At 31.6% G+C, this 15,473-nt stretch overlaps 5 protein-coding genes across 5 annotated transcripts; all 5 read left to right on the top strand. All coding sequences in view use genetic code 12, as the record gives it.

Annotated features, from left to right (window-relative positions):
• Window positions 1-520: 520 nt before the first annotated feature.
• LMO1 (Lmo1p) lies at window positions 521-2,802 on the top strand. The gene has a single exon (XM_064881004.1). It carries the CDS (start codon window positions 604-606, stop codon window positions 2,608-2,610), a length of 2,007 nt encoding a protein of 668 aa, XP_064739085.1. The 5' UTR covers window positions 521-603; the 3' UTR covers window positions 2,611-2,802.
• A 2-nt stretch (window positions 2,803-2,804) lies between these two features.
• Window positions 2,805-5,258, top strand: DRS1 (putative ATP-dependent RNA helicase). Its single transcript, XM_064885669.1, has one exon. It carries the CDS (start codon window positions 2,871-2,873, stop codon window positions 5,130-5,132), a length of 2,262 nt encoding a protein of 753 aa, XP_064739084.1. The 5' UTR covers window positions 2,805-2,870; the 3' UTR covers window positions 5,133-5,258.
• Window positions 5,233-5,998, top strand: SYS1 (Sys1p). Its single transcript, XM_064883644.1, has one exon. It carries the CDS (start codon window positions 5,332-5,334, stop codon window positions 5,899-5,901), a length of 570 nt encoding a protein of 189 aa, XP_064739083.1. The 5' UTR covers window positions 5,233-5,331; the 3' UTR covers window positions 5,902-5,998.
• A 755-nt stretch (window positions 5,999-6,753) lies between these two features.
• On the top strand, window positions 6,754-8,674 carry RJT21DRAFT_124896 (uncharacterized protein). Its single transcript, XM_064882803.1, has one exon. It carries the CDS (start codon window positions 6,868-6,870, stop codon window positions 8,482-8,484), a length of 1,617 nt encoding a protein of 538 aa, XP_064739082.1. The 5' UTR covers window positions 6,754-6,867; the 3' UTR covers window positions 8,485-8,674.
• A 908-nt stretch (window positions 8,675-9,582) lies between these two features.
• Window positions 9,583-15,360, top strand: FAS2 (trifunctional fatty acid synthase subunit). The gene has a single exon (XM_064883643.1). It carries the CDS (start codon window positions 9,646-9,648, stop codon window positions 15,295-15,297), a length of 5,652 nt encoding a protein of 1,883 aa, XP_064739081.1. The 5' UTR covers window positions 9,583-9,645; the 3' UTR covers window positions 15,298-15,360.
• Window positions 15,361-15,473: the final 113 nt, after the last annotated feature.

Raw genomic sequence — 15,473 nt, 5'->3', positions numbered from 1 at the left:
ATTTATTAGGTGTTTTTAGAGATATTTCATAGATAATTGGTAGGGACGTTGACCGTGTGTCAGAGATTGGTTGGTGTTGGTTTGGAGTCTGCTGAGTGTCTGGTTAGTGTACTTAGTGTCTGTTCAATTACATATGTAAGAGTGTTCTTATGTCCTTTTCTTTCTTACTTTCCCAATCTGAGTGCGACAAATCCGGTGCATGCTGTACGGGGACGTATTCCCAATTAGGACGTGTCAGAAATTGTATCTATATGCGGATATAATTATGGCTTGTGGTATACGGGTCCCTTTTACTACGGTAGGTATATAAATGTGTAGTGTATAGTGTGTAGTGTATCACTCGGTCCGAGTCTATAAATGCCTGTAATTTATTAGAGTTACTATAGAAATGTCAGTAGTATTATTATTGTCTGTATTGTCTGTACTTGTCCGATTTCTGCTTATGTCTCAAAAATTATTAGACGATAATTAAAACTCGGTAAATTTTTTTTGTGCCCATTTAACAACTGTACCTTAAAATCGCAAATATCAATTTCAGCACCACTTATATTTATTACTATTACTATTTACTATTTATTTCTATTCATTCATTACCCATCCACCATGTCAGAAACATCACGAAGCATTAATCATAAATTAAATGAACTTTTAGCCAAATCTCCCTCTACTCCTACGTCACCAAATTCAGTTAAGAAATTAGATAGTTCAACGAGTCAAACTTATGCTACAATCTTAAGATCAAATATTTTAGGTAAGGACAAACAAGAGAAAGTTAATTCTATTGTAGTTCTTGCTAAATTATTAGATTGTATAATCAGTAATAATATAACTTATAATGATTTTATATCTTTAGATCATTCATTATTTTCAACTTTATTTTCCATAATAAGTTCAAATATGTCTTCAGAAACTTATAAGGCAATTCTTAAAATATCTGTTATTGTTATGTCAGGAACAATTTTTAAATTAGATCAATTATCTAATTATTTACCTTTATTAGATTCATTAGTGGATTATTTAGATGTATTGGATATTTTAACTACAAAATTGTATCTTCAAGATAATAAAATTACTTATCATTCAATTAAATTAATTACTGATATTTTAAATCAATCTTTAAAATTTAATTATCCTGGTTTAATTACTTTAATTGGTAGATTAAAACATGTAACATTTTTCAGTTCAGTTGGAAATCTGATTGAAACTGATGATAAATTAATTAATGAATCAATTAATAAATTAAAATTAACTTATTTTAATGTTAATAGTTATTTAAATTCTACTAAATTTGATCTTACTATAAAATCTCATCAAATTCTACTTAATAATTTATTCATTTATTTAGAAGTTTCATTAAATGAATATGGTACTGCTGCTACAGTTGAAGAATATATTAAATCTGGTTTTACTGATAATCCTAGAAATTTTGTTATTGAAAATTTTAACCTTTTATTAGCTATGAATTTAAAAGTATTTTTAAAGGATCCAAATTTTACATTTAAAAAGAGATTTCATGAAGAATTAATGTTAAGTGAACATTCAAGAACTTTCCCATTATATCTTTTTATTAATAAATGTACAAGAATGTGGTTACTGATTTTATATGATAAAAGAGATGAATATCCTATGATATCTAATTCAATTCTTAGTTGGGAATTAATGATTTATTATACAATGAATAATTGTCTTGTATTATGGCAAGAAACTAAAGCGGAATTAAGTGAAGCTGATGTTGATAAAATTCTTCAATTATTAAAATCAAATGTTCAATCTATAGAACAAGAATTAACTAATCATTATAAAACTTTTGAAGATTGTTTAGATATAACTGCTCATAAATCATCACAAGAAATGAGAAGTTATCAGAGTAATTCTATTATTGAAGCTCATAGAGCTAAATGGGCATCACAATTCGAAGCTTTTAATGATAATTTAAAACAAGAAGTAATAGATTTTGTATCAGAACAAAGAGCTATTCAATTATTGAAAGGTCTATGGGTATATAGCGAATCTCATGGAGAATCATTATTAAGAGATAATGCCCTCTATAATAATAATCATCATGCTCATAGGAAAACAATTACCTCCTCCAATTCAAGTGCCAAATTTTATTTTATTATACTTTCACCCAATCGTCAATCTATTTATTATAAGGCTTTTGCCGAAAAATTATCACATAATCCAACTTATGAAGAAATGGAATCACAAGCTATTCGTATCTCTGATATAAGTTCATTTGAATCAACTAAAGTTGGTGAACATATTGGAGAAAGTGATCGTCGTATTAATGATAAATTAATTTCCATTAAGGGAACTATCTCATATGAAAGAATTACCATTTATGGAGCTCATAAGAAAAGACTTCTTAGTTTCTATACTGATACAGAAGTCAATAAATATGTTTGGTTAGATGGACTTAAATTACAAAAGGGATTATTTAATGAAGTTTCTGATGATACAAGATTACAAATTCAAGGACTATTGGATATTAGAAGAAATACTCAATTATTATCCTTAGAAGGTATATCGGCAAAGGAAGAAGAAATAGATACTGACTATTATAATAATGATGAATTGTTAGATATACAGCAAGACTTTTATTATACATAATTGGTAACTATCACTCACCCATTACCCATCAATTTCATCAATTAATTGTACATTAGTCATTACCCATTAACTCTACTGCCCCTTTATACGCAGTTAATTTCGAGTTAAATTTTTTTAGCAACAAAATGCCGACGCAAAAAAAAATTTCTGATTTCTGATTTTTCGCGCATTATGCTCATCTCTCTTATGTATATATATGAATAAATAAATTATTTAATATTTTGCAGTTAGACCACTTCAAAGTAGTACTACCATTATCAATGAGTAAAAGAGACGATTTGATAGCAACCATAGAGTCCGACTCGGAAGGAGAAGGAGGAATAGTATATGAATCTGAATCGGAATATGAGTCTGAACCAGAACTTGCAAAGATAAAGAAGGCTAAGGCATCGAAGAAGTCGAAGTCTAAGTCTAAAGCCAAGTCTAAGTCTAAATCCAATGCTAATGGAGTAAATGTAGATGAAGAAGAAAAAGAAGAAGAAAATGATATCAATCCTAATTTCACCTTTAGTATAGATGGGTTTCTGAATGTAGAATCTTTCGATGGATGGGATTTCAATCTTGAAAAGAAAAAGAATGGCGAAGACGTTGAATATAAGGATGTAGATTTGGATGGAATCTTAAGAAGAAAGGGGGGATTGGTAAATTTGGCCAGTACTGAAGACTCCAAGCCGGAAGTGGAAGAAGACGAGGAAGAAGACGAGGAAGAAGACGAGGAAGAAGTAGTAGAAGAAGGAGAAATAGACGAAGATGAGTTGGCCATGGATGGATTCGGGATGGGTGCTGAAGAAGATCAAGACGACGACGAAGAAGAAGAAAATGAAGACGAAGACGAAGAAGAGGAAGAAGAAGAAGCAGTTGGAGAAGAAATGGTCCTTAAAGGAGGTGATGAAGGTGACATTTCTGAAGAAAAGGAAGACAGTAAAGAAGATATGGCTGAATTTTATGCCACTGAAGAAGAATCATCTAATGCCAAAACTCAAACTCATGTAACATTCCAATCTTTACAACTTTCACGTCCTGTTTTAAAAGGGTTAGGACAATTAGGTTATGTAAAACCATCACCTATTCAATCCGCATCTATCCCCATTGCATTATTAGGTAAAGATATAGTGGCTGGTGCCGTAACTGGTTCTGGTAAAACTGCCGCTTATATGATTCCTATAATAGAAAGATTATTATATAAACCAGCCAAAATAGCCACTACTAGAGTCATAGTATTAACTCCTACAAGAGAATTAGCTATTCAAGTTTGTGATGTTGGTAAAAAATTAGGTAGATTTGTTAATAATTTAAATTTTGGATTAGCCGTTGGTGGTCTTAATTTAAGACAACAAGAACAACAATTAAAATCTCGTCCTGATATAGTAATTGCTACTCCAGGTAGATTAATTGATCATATAAGAAATTCTCCATCTTTTTCAATTGATGCTTTAGAAATTTTAGTCATTGATGAAGCTGATAGAATGTTAGATGAAGGTTTCCAAGCTGAATTAACTGAAATCTTATCATTAATTCCTAAACATAAAAGACAAACTTTATTATTTTCTGCTACTATGAATACTAAAATTCATGATTTAATTCAATTATCATTACAAAAACCAGTTCGTATAATGATAGATCCTCCAAAAGCTGCTGCTGTTAAATTAACTCAACAATTTGTTCGTATTAGAAAAAGAGATAATTTAAAACCAGCATTATTATTTAATTTACTTAAAGAATTACCTCAACAAGAAAGAATAGTTGTTTTTGTGGCTAGAAAGGAACAAGCTCATAAATTAAGAATCTTATTAGGTTTACTAGGTATGAAAGTATCGGAATTACATGGATCTTTAACTCAAGAACAACGTCTTAAAAGTGTTACTGAATTTAAAAATTTAACAGTTCCAGTATTAATTTGTACAGATTTAGCTGCTAGAGGGTTAGATATTCCAAAAATTGAAGTAGTTATAAATTTCGATATGCCAAAGACGTATGAAATTTATTTACATAGAGTTGGTAGAACTGCTAGAGCTGGTAGAGATGGTACATCTATATCATTTATAGGAGAATCAAGTCAAGAAAGAGCCATTGTTAAGGAAGCACTTAAATCATTAGAAGAAGAAGGAGAAAATAAAGCTGTTTCAAGAACTATAAATTGGATTGAAGTTGAAAAATTAAATAAGATTTTAGAATCTAAAGCATCAGTTATAGAGGAAGTATTAGAAGAAGAAAAGCAAGAGAAAGAAATCTTACAAGCAGAAATGGAATTGAAAAAAGCTTCTAATATGATGAAACATGAAAAGGAAATTCAATCTAGACCTAAAAGAACTTGGTTTGAACTGAAAAAGGAGAATCAAACTGAAGTTATGGGACAATTAACTAAACATGGTAAGAAGGTTAATTCTAAGAAACGTAAAGCACTTGAAGAAAAGAAAGAAACTAAAGGTGCTAGATCTTATAAAAAGACTAAAGTTGATAGAATGACTGATCAAAAGAGAAATCCTAAGGCTAAAGATGGGAAAGGTAAGAAGAGAAAGTAAATAATTATATAACTTATAACTTAATGACTTTTTGTAAATATAGTATAGACCTATATGCAGGACAATCTCCATTTTCGCTTATACCCGCTAATTGCGAACCGTTAATTACAAACTTTTAACTGAGCCTTAGTTGATTTGATGTCATTAGTTAATTCATCAAAATAATCATAATTAAAATCATAATCAAAATCAAAATATCATGCTATTCAATAGTGGATATACGCGATTGGTGAATGCGTATCAATCCAGTGATATTTCTAGTCCTTCGAAACTTTTATTTCAAATCATTATTTTACAATGTTTTTATTACCTTTCAGCATTAATAATATTTTACCTTGTTGCATCACTAAATGGATATGATTTTAAACTTGATTGGATATTTCTGTGGGAATTGGTGGCACTGGATAATGCTATGGGATTAATATTATTTGCATTATGGTTATTTGATTCTTTATTATGTGTATTATTTGTTACTATAATAGTTGGAAGATCAAAATTAGCTTGGGATTTTGCTATTACAGTTCATATTATAAATTTAATTGTGGTATGGTCTTATACTAGAAAATTCCCAACTTCAATACTATGGTGGTGTTTACAAATTTTAAGTGGAGTTTTATTAGTAACATTATCTACTTATCTGACAAGATGGAAAGAATTACGAACTACTTTCTTTGATAATATGCTTGATCAACAGGAATTAGGTCAAGTTCAACATCCAGAAGATTTTGAAATGCATGATTTACCCAAACAGGCTGAACCACTGACTTAATGTAATTAATACATAGTAATTTGTATAGTAATTTACGAATAATAGATTATGGAGAAGTTAGGTGTAGCTTCTCTCAGAACGAATATATATATATATATATTGCAAATAGTTGAGATGGTCAATTGAATCATCTATTTAATAATCATTACTTAGTGTGCCGTAAGATAGCTTAGTGTAATTACTATCTTGCTGTTTTATAATGATATCAAATGATCCTTGATCTGAGACGATTCTAATATATAACCGTGACTCTTACCTATTTCTTGATGCACATAGTTTGCCTTTGCTCCAAAATAGTTTCTGCAATTTGATTTGCCTTCTAATTGCAAACTAGACCAGAATACCTGTTTAGATTTGAGGTACATAACAACATAGTTGATACATCATACTAAAGATACCACACTACTAGTATACATTTTGAGTTATATACCAATACGCTTTCACACAAAATTCTTGGCCAACCCTAATGGCCTAGTGACTTGTACAACTACCAAGTTATTAGATAATCAACAATGACTAAAAGTAAATGACTAGCTTTTGTAGAGAAGAGAGATCATAACAAGAATGGTTAGTAGCTATTAACAAAGACTAGTAAATAAACAGAGTCTGCAAAAAGATCTTCAACTGTGGCAACCAAAGACCGAGTTAAACCATATTCCGTTGGTCCAGAAATAGTTATCCGAAAGGCGTTATAATTATGGAGTACAATAAGTCTAAAAAATTTCTTAGGACATATAGATCCGATCAGATAAAAATATTTTTCAGGTTGCTCCTAAATTAAGCCGATATACGGACAGTCGCAAATTCATATGAATATGACGTGTATAACAATAGTGAAAAATTTATACGACTCGGAAATGGTTTCAATATATATAAACATGTAATATTTCATTTATATTATAAGATACGCCATGAGAATAAGGAATTAAATACGATATTGGTGGATGCAAAATAATAATATAGAGCATGACATTAGAAGCACTACCCCAGGAGTTAATATTTCAAATATCTACTCATTTGAATCAAAGTGATCTATTGAACTTGTTATACACAAATTCATACTTTTATAATTTACTTCAAGCCCGTCTACATTTTGCTATCAATATCGATTCAAGAAAGAAAATATATACTGATTTCAATACCGATGATTTTAATTATGTTAGTGTTCCAAATTACTACACAGAGTACAGAAGTATGAAAATTAAACCTATTACTATATCTTCATTGTATTCGATGAACATATTTTTCAAAAAATTAATTCAGAATCCTCATTTATGTTCATTTATACGCGTCATGATATTTAATTATGAGATTCCTGATATTTCTGACTTAGAATTATTTAAAGTATTAACTATCCTCAACGGGAAGTTGACCAACTTAAAAGTATTTAAATGGTTTAATGGTCATTATAAGTTACCTGGAAAGTTTATATCAGATTTAAATTTAATAGAATTGGAAGGATGTATCCAGCTTGATATTCCTAATGATAAGTTAAATTTTCAATACTTGAAAAAGTTACATTTATCTAATTTCAATTCTGGTCCCATTGATTTCAGTGATTTCCCAAATTTAAGTGAATTAACTATTTCAAAATTACACTCATCATCATCTCCCAACTATTTTTATACTGGTTCTAATCCGAGCTTCTGGGAGAGTAAAGAGTTTGTTTCTTCAATCGCCCAATACTTCAAGAGAACTACAAGTATTATACCATGTCTATCTACCTTGACAATAAAAGATATGCATGTTACTGGAGATGATGTGAAAGTATTAAAATCTTGCTTTGATACATCCAAATTAACTTCCTTATCAATTTTAAATTGTTTCGAATCAATGTATGATCAAGATGAGTTTTACGATATCAGAAGAAGAAGGATTAAGACGAAATTCTTCTTAGATGAGTTAAACTCAATTGTGAACAAAGATCTTAAAGAATTAAATATATACTTGGTTAATGAACTAAATTATAATAATAAACTCGTTAATTTTCTAAGAGAATTCCCTAATTTGCAATCATTAAATTTAAATGTCAATCTCAATGGATTTGAGAATCTCAATATTAATTTATTAAATATTTTGAAATCAATTAATCCTGACCTTGAATTTCTTAACCTTAACTACAATATAATAGGAAATTCCAAGAATTCGAACTGCTTTAATTATGATTCAAAGGTAACAAACTTGTTAAAGAATTTCACCAAGTTAAAATTCCTAAACATACCATTTCATATAGATTTTAAAATACCTAAAAAGCTTTTGTCGAATTTACAAGTATTATCGTTAAGAATTCATGAAGAATCTATATCAAAAGTTTCACAACCTAGTAATTGTTTAATTAATTCAGAATTTTTTTCCAATACTATAATTGTTGATAAACATAGTCAAACCTATATTGAAGAACAAATTTGTCGGGCCAAATATTGGAAACAAATGATGAGATCACTTAAATGGATTCAATTTGAGTTTGATGATGAATGTATGATGTTTCAATGTGATGATAAAAGTAATGATAATGGTCAAGTTGTATATAGAGAAGGTTTGCAGAATTATTTTCAGCAAATTATTACAAATCAAATAATTTAATATATATAGAAATAAGTTAAAAATAGAATGTAGATCATTTGTAATAGTCCTAATTAGATACCAATTAAATCATGAAGATTTATCAAATCAGGGTGGAGATGATCTGAGTCAATTTTCCAAATGCAAAAGTGTTCTCTTGAACCATTTTAAACTGAAAATAAACGAATATAATCAGGGTAAATGAGAAGGCATTAAGCTTTGGGTGAGTATTTACAAAAGATATGATATTCGAATGGTATTGATGTATATTAAAGATCTATATACACATATCTGATACCTATTGGTTAGAGAAGAAACACATAATACTGGTAAATGTATTAGTGATTCAAAATTTTTCAATGGGAAAGAAAGTGAAAAATTCCAGTCCGGGTAAACCAGACGGACTGTATACAGTAGGAGTATGGGCTATAGTAAAGGGTTATCAATATGGTATAAGACTATCTATATTGCTGTAGATATTGTAGAGCATATCTGTGTTGATTTGTTATTTAGTTCTCTTAGAAGAAGTGGAAGAGGCTTCAGATTACTCGTATACTTTTGAATAAATTTGACAAACTATTAGAGAAATAAGTATTATTACATTATTAGAAGACTATGTAGACAGATAATACAACACCAACAATCGAAAGAGAAGTCCAGACAAGTTGAGCACCATCATATTATACAGGGTTTACACACTGAGTTATGTGATAGAGAGTAGATTGTTGTAATTAGGTGTTGTGTGTATTAACCATGTGTTAGTTTTATGAGATATGAGATCTGTAACTAGTGGGTGTGCAGTGGAAAATTCACAGCCCAACGTCTCAACAATTCGACCCAATAGGCCAAATTACACATTAGTGCGAAGAGGTTACACATTACAAATCCCAACATGTAAATGTCGCATTAAATGGCTGCTAATTATTATTTTCACAACTTTTTCTCATTTACAGGTTCAATCTGGAAAATTTTTGATGGGTTCTGTACACGTTAATTTACCCATCAAAAAAAAATATATTGCGCTCTCTTAACTGCACAACCGGTCGAGACGACATTTGGTACTACCAAATATAAAACTAATTCTAATTGGCATTTTCTTTGTTTCTTTGTATCTTTCATTCTTTAATTAAGTAAATAACTTGTTCAATTCTCCAAGTGTCTTATAAGTAAGTTCTACCCATCATGAGACCTGAAATCGAACAAGAATTATCTCATACTTTATTGACCGAATTATTGGCTTATCAATTTGCATCTCCTGTTAGATGGATTGAAACTCAAGATGTATTCTTACAACAACATAATACTGAAAGAGTAGTTGAAATTGGTCCTTCTCCAACTTTAGCTGGTATGGCTACTAGAACCATTAAGGCCAAATATGAATCTTATGATGCTGCTCTTTCTTTACAACGTCAAGTTTTATGTTATTCTAAGGATGCTAAGGAAATTTATTACACTCCAGATCCTGCTGATATTGCTCCACCTGCTAAGGAAGAAGCTGCTCCCGCTGCTCCAGCTGCCGCTGCCCCAGTTGCTGCCGCTGCTGCTGCTCCAGTTGCTGCTGCTCCAGCTCCAGCTGCTGCTGGTCCTGCTGCTTCAATCCCAGATGAACCAGTTACTGCTAAATTACTTTTACACGTTCTTGTTGCTCAAAAGTTAAAGAAACCTTTAGAAGCTGTTCCATTATCCAAAGCCATTAAGGATTTAGTCAATGGTAAATCTACTGTTCAAAATGAAATTTTAGGTGATTTAGGTAAAGAATTTGGTTCAACTCCTGAAAAACCAGAAGATACTCCATTAGAAGAATTAGCTGAACAATTCCAAGATACTTTCAATGGTCAATTAGGTAAAACTTCATCATCATTAATTAGTAGATTAATTTCTTCTAAGATGCCGGGAGGATTTTCAATTACTGTTGCTAGAAAATATTTAGAATCAAGATATGGTTTAGGAGCTGGTAGACAAGATTCAGTTTTATTAATTGCTTTAACCAATGAACCAGCCAATAGATTAGGTTCAGAAGCTGATGCCAAGGCCTTTTTAGATTCAGTTGCCAATAAGTATGCTTCAACTGCCGGTATTTCCTTATCATCAGCTGCTGCTGCTGGAGGATCTGCTGGAGGAGCTGGAGGAGCTGTTATTGATAGTGCAGCATTAGATGCTTTAACTGCAGAAAATAAGAAATTAGCTAAACAACAATTAGAAACTTTAGCTAGATACTTACAAGTTGATTTAAATAAAGGAGCCAAATCCTTTATTAAAGAAAAGGAAGCATCAGTTGTTTTACAACAAGAATTAGATTTATGGGAAGCTGAACATGGAGAATTTTATGCTAATGGTATTAAACCAACCTTCTCATCCAAGAAATCCAGAACTTATGATTCTTATTGGAATTGGGCAAGACAAGATGTTTTATCAATGTATTATGATATTATCTTTGGTAAATTAAATTCAATTGATAGAGAAACTATTCAACAATGTATTCAAATTATGAATAGATCTAATCCAACTTTAATTAAATTTATGCAATATCATATTGATCATGTTCCTGAATATAAAGGTGAAACTTATAATTTAGCTAAGAAATTAGGTCAACAATTGATTGATAATTGTAAACAAACTTTAGGTATTGATCCAGTTTATAAGGATGTTAGTAAAATTACTGGTCCAAAGACTACGGTTGATGCTAAGGGTACTATTGTTTATGAAGAAGCCAATAAAGATGCCGTTAGAAAATTCGAACAATATGTTTATGAAATGGCTCAAGGAGGTAAAATGACTAAGATTGAACAACCAACCATTCAAGAAGATTTAGCTCGTGTCTATAAAGCCATTACTAAACAAGCTTCAAAGAATGATAAATTAGAATTACAAAAATTATATGATCAATTAATTAAAGTGGTTGAATCATCTTCGGAAATTGAAACTCAACAAGCAACTAATACCATCTTAGGAGCTACTGGTAATTCAACTCCAACTGATGAAGATGAATTATCTACTGCCTCTGATGATGATGAAATCGCTTCATTACCAGATAAAACTTCGATTTTACAACCAGTTTCTTCAACCATTCCTTCAGAAACTTTACCATTCTTACATATTAAAAAGAAGAATGGAGATGTTTGGGAATATAATCGTAAATTATCTTCAGTTTATTTAGATGGATTAGAAAGTGCTGCCATTAATGGATTAACCTTTAAGGATAAATATGTTTTAGTTACTGGTGCTGGAGTTGGATCTATTGGTGCTGAAATCTTACAAGGTTTAATCTCTGGTGGTGCTAAAGTTATTGTTACTACTTCAAGATTCTCTAAGAAAGTTACTGAATATTATCAAAATATGTATGCTAGATTTGGAGCTGCTGGGTCTACTTTAATTGTAGTACCATTTAATCAAGGGTCTAAACAAGATGTTGATGCATTAATCAACTATATTTATGATGAACCTAAGAAGGGTGGTTTAGGATGGGATTTAGATGCCATTATTCCATTTGCAGCCATTCCAGAAAATGGTAATGGATTAGATAATATTGATTCTAAATCAGAATTTGCTCATAGAATTATGTTAACTAATCTTTTAAGATTATTAGGAGCCGTTAAAACTAGAAAGGTAACTGATACAAGACCTGCTCAATGTATTTTACCATTATCACCAAATCATGGAACTTTTGGATTCGATGGGTTATACTCTGAATCGAAGATTTCTTTAGAAACTTTATTCAACAGATGGTATTCTGAAGACTGGGCTCAAAAGTTAACTATCTGTGGAGCCGTCATTGGTTGGACTAGAGGTACTGGATTAATGAGTGCTAATAATATGATTGCTGAAGGTATTGAACAATTAGGAGTTAGAACCTTCAGTCAAAAGGAAATGGCCTTTAACATCTTGGGATTATTGACTCCTCAAATCGTTCAATTATGTCAAGAAGAACCAGTCATGGCTGATCTTAATGGTGGATTACAATTCATTGAGAACTTGAAGGATTTCACTTCTAAATTAAGAAGTGATTTAACTGAAAATGCTGAAATCAGAAGAGCTGTCTCCATCGAAGCTTCCATTGAACAAAAAGTAGTTAATGGAGATAATGTCGATGCTAACTATTCTAAAGTGGTGGTTCAACCAAGATCTAATTTGAAATTCGAATTCCCTGGCTTAAAGACTTATGAAGAAATTAAGAAATTATCACCAGATTTAGAAGGAATGTTAGATTTAGATAGTGTTATTGTCGTGACAGGTTTCTCTGAAGTTGGTCCATGGGGTAATTCTAGAACTAGATGGGAAATGGAAGCTTATGGAGAATTTTCTTTAGAAGGAGCCATTGAAATGGCATGGATTATGGGATTAATTAAATATCATAATGGTAACTTAAAGGGTAAACCATACAGTGGATGGATTGATGCTAAGACTCAAACTCCTGTCGATGATAAAGAAATCAAATCGAAATATGAAGAACAAATCATTGATCATGCTGGTATTAGATTAATTGAACCAGAATTATTCCATGGGTATGATCCAAATAAGAAACAATTGATTCAAGAAGTGGTTATTGAAAGTGATATGGAACCATTTGAAGCTTCTAAGGAAACTGCTGAACAATATAAACATGAACATGGAGATAAATGTGAAATCTTTGAAATTGAAGAGAGTGGTGAATATACCGTTAGACTCTTAAAGGGTGCCACTTTATATGTTCCAAAGGCTTTAAGATTCGATAGATTAGTGGCTGGACAAATTCCAACCGGTTGGGATGCTCGTACTTATGGTATTTCTGAAGATACCATTAATCAAGTTGATCCAATTACTTTATATGTATTAGTATCTACTGTTGAAGCCTTACTTTCTTCAGGGGTTACTGATCCTTATGAATTCTATAAATATGTTCATGTATCTGAAGTTGGTAATTGTTCTGGTTCAGGTATGGGAGGTGTTTCTGCCTTAAGAGGTATGTTTAAGGATAGATATGCTGATAAACCTGTTCAAAATGATATCTTACAAGAATCCTTTATTAATACCATGTCTGCTTGGGTTAATATGTTACTTTTATCATCTTCTGGTCCAATTAAAACTCCTGTTGGTGCTTGTGCTACTGCCGTTGAATCAGTTGATATTGGTATTGAAACTATTTTATCTGGTAAGGCCAAGATTGTTCTTGTTGGTGGTTATGATGATTTCCAAGAAGAAGGTTCTTATGAATTCGCCAATATGAAGGCTACTTCAAATGCTATTGAAGAATTTGAACATGGTAGAACTCCAAAGGAAATGTCTAGACCAACCACTACTACTAGAAATGGATTTATGGAAGCTCAAGGGGCTGGTATTCAAGTTATTATGGGGGCTGGATTAGCCATTAAGATGGGTGTCCCAATCCATGGTGTATTGGCCATGACTGCTACTGCTACTGATAAAATTGGTAGATCTGTTCCTGCTCCAGGTAAGGGTATTTTAACTACTGCCAGAGAACATCATGGAAGTTTGAAATACAAATCTCCAACCTTAGACATTAAGTATAGATCAAGACAATTGAAACAAAGATTAAGTCAAATTAAGAATTGGGAAGAATCAGAAATCTCTTACTTAAATGATGAAGCTGCCTTAGTTAAAGAAGAATATGGTACTGAATTCAGTGAAGCTGATTTCCTTAAGGAAAGAACTGAAGAAATCAATCGTGAAGTTCAACGTCAAATTACTGATGCTAAGAAGCAATGGGGTAATAACTTTTATAAATCTGATCCAAGAATTGCTCCACTTAGAGGTGCATTAGCTGCCTTTAATTTAACTATTGATGATTTAGGAGTTGCTTCATTCCATGGTACATCTACTGTAGCCAATGATAAGAATGAATCTGCCACTATTAATTCAATGATGAAACATTTAGGTAGAACTGAAGGTAATCCAGTCTTTGGAGTATTCCAAAAATTCTTAACTGGTCATCCAAAGGGTGCTGCTGGTGCATGGATGTTAAATGGTGCCCTTCAAATTCTTAATACTGGTTTAGTTCCTGGTAATAGAAATGCCGATAATGTTGATCAAAAATTAGAAGAATTCGATTATGTCTTATATCCTTCAAGATCTATTCAAACTGATGGTATTAAAGCCGTATCGGTTACATCCTTTGGTTTTGGTCAAAAGGGTGCCCAAGCCATTGTAATCCATCCAGATTACTTATATGCTGTATTAGATCAACGTACTTATGAATCTTATGCTGAAAGAGTTAGTGCTCGTAATAAGAGAACTTATAGATACATGCATAATGCCATTACTCGTAATACTATGTTTGTTGCTAAGGATAAACCTCCTTATGCTGATGAATTAGAACAATCGGTTTATTTGGATCCATTAGCTAGAATTGAAGATTCAAAGAAATCTCAATCTGGTTTAACTTTCTCAGCCAAATCAATTCAATCTGATAAATCTTATGTTGGAGCCTCTGCTACTGCTACCGCTAAAGCCTTATCAAGTTTAAATAAATCTTCTAAGGGAGTTGGCGTTGATGTGGAATTATTATCGGCCATTAATTTAGAAAATGAAACCTTTATTGAAAGAAACTTCACAACTGCTGAACGTGAATACTGTGCTAAGGCTCCTTCAAGTCAAGCTTCATTCACCGGTACTTGGTCCGCCAAAGAAGCTGTATTTAAGGCTTTAGGTGTCGAATCCAAAGGTGCTGGAGCTTCATTAATTGATATTGAAATTACTAGAGATACTAAGGGTGCACCTCAAGTGGTCTTACATGGTGAAGCTAAGGCTGCTGCTACTAAGGCTGGAGTTAAGAATGTGTCTGTTTCGATTTCTCACGATGACTACCAAGCCACCGCTGTTGCCTTAAGTGAATTCTAAGTAGTTTAGTATAGTGATAATTAGTGATAATTAGTAATATATTGTTATTTATAAGATAATTTATTTATAGTTATGTAACACAGCGCTACGAATGTGTAAACCTGTTTTCCTGCACACAGCCCCAACGAAAAACCGACAGTCAACGGACAGCCTGCCAACCCTCCAAAGTCGATATT

This window comes from Scheffersomyces amazonensis, assembly GCF_036850825.1.
Source record: "Scheffersomyces amazonensis strain UFMG-HMD-26.3 chromosome Unknown RJT21scaffold_2, whole genome shotgun sequence".
In the NCBI taxonomy this organism is placed as follows: domain Eukaryota; kingdom Fungi; phylum Ascomycota; class Pichiomycetes; order Serinales; family Debaryomycetaceae; genus Scheffersomyces; species Scheffersomyces amazonensis.
The sequence above is the reverse complement of the archived record's forward strand: the minus strand, read 5'-3'. Positions and strand labels throughout refer to the sequence as shown.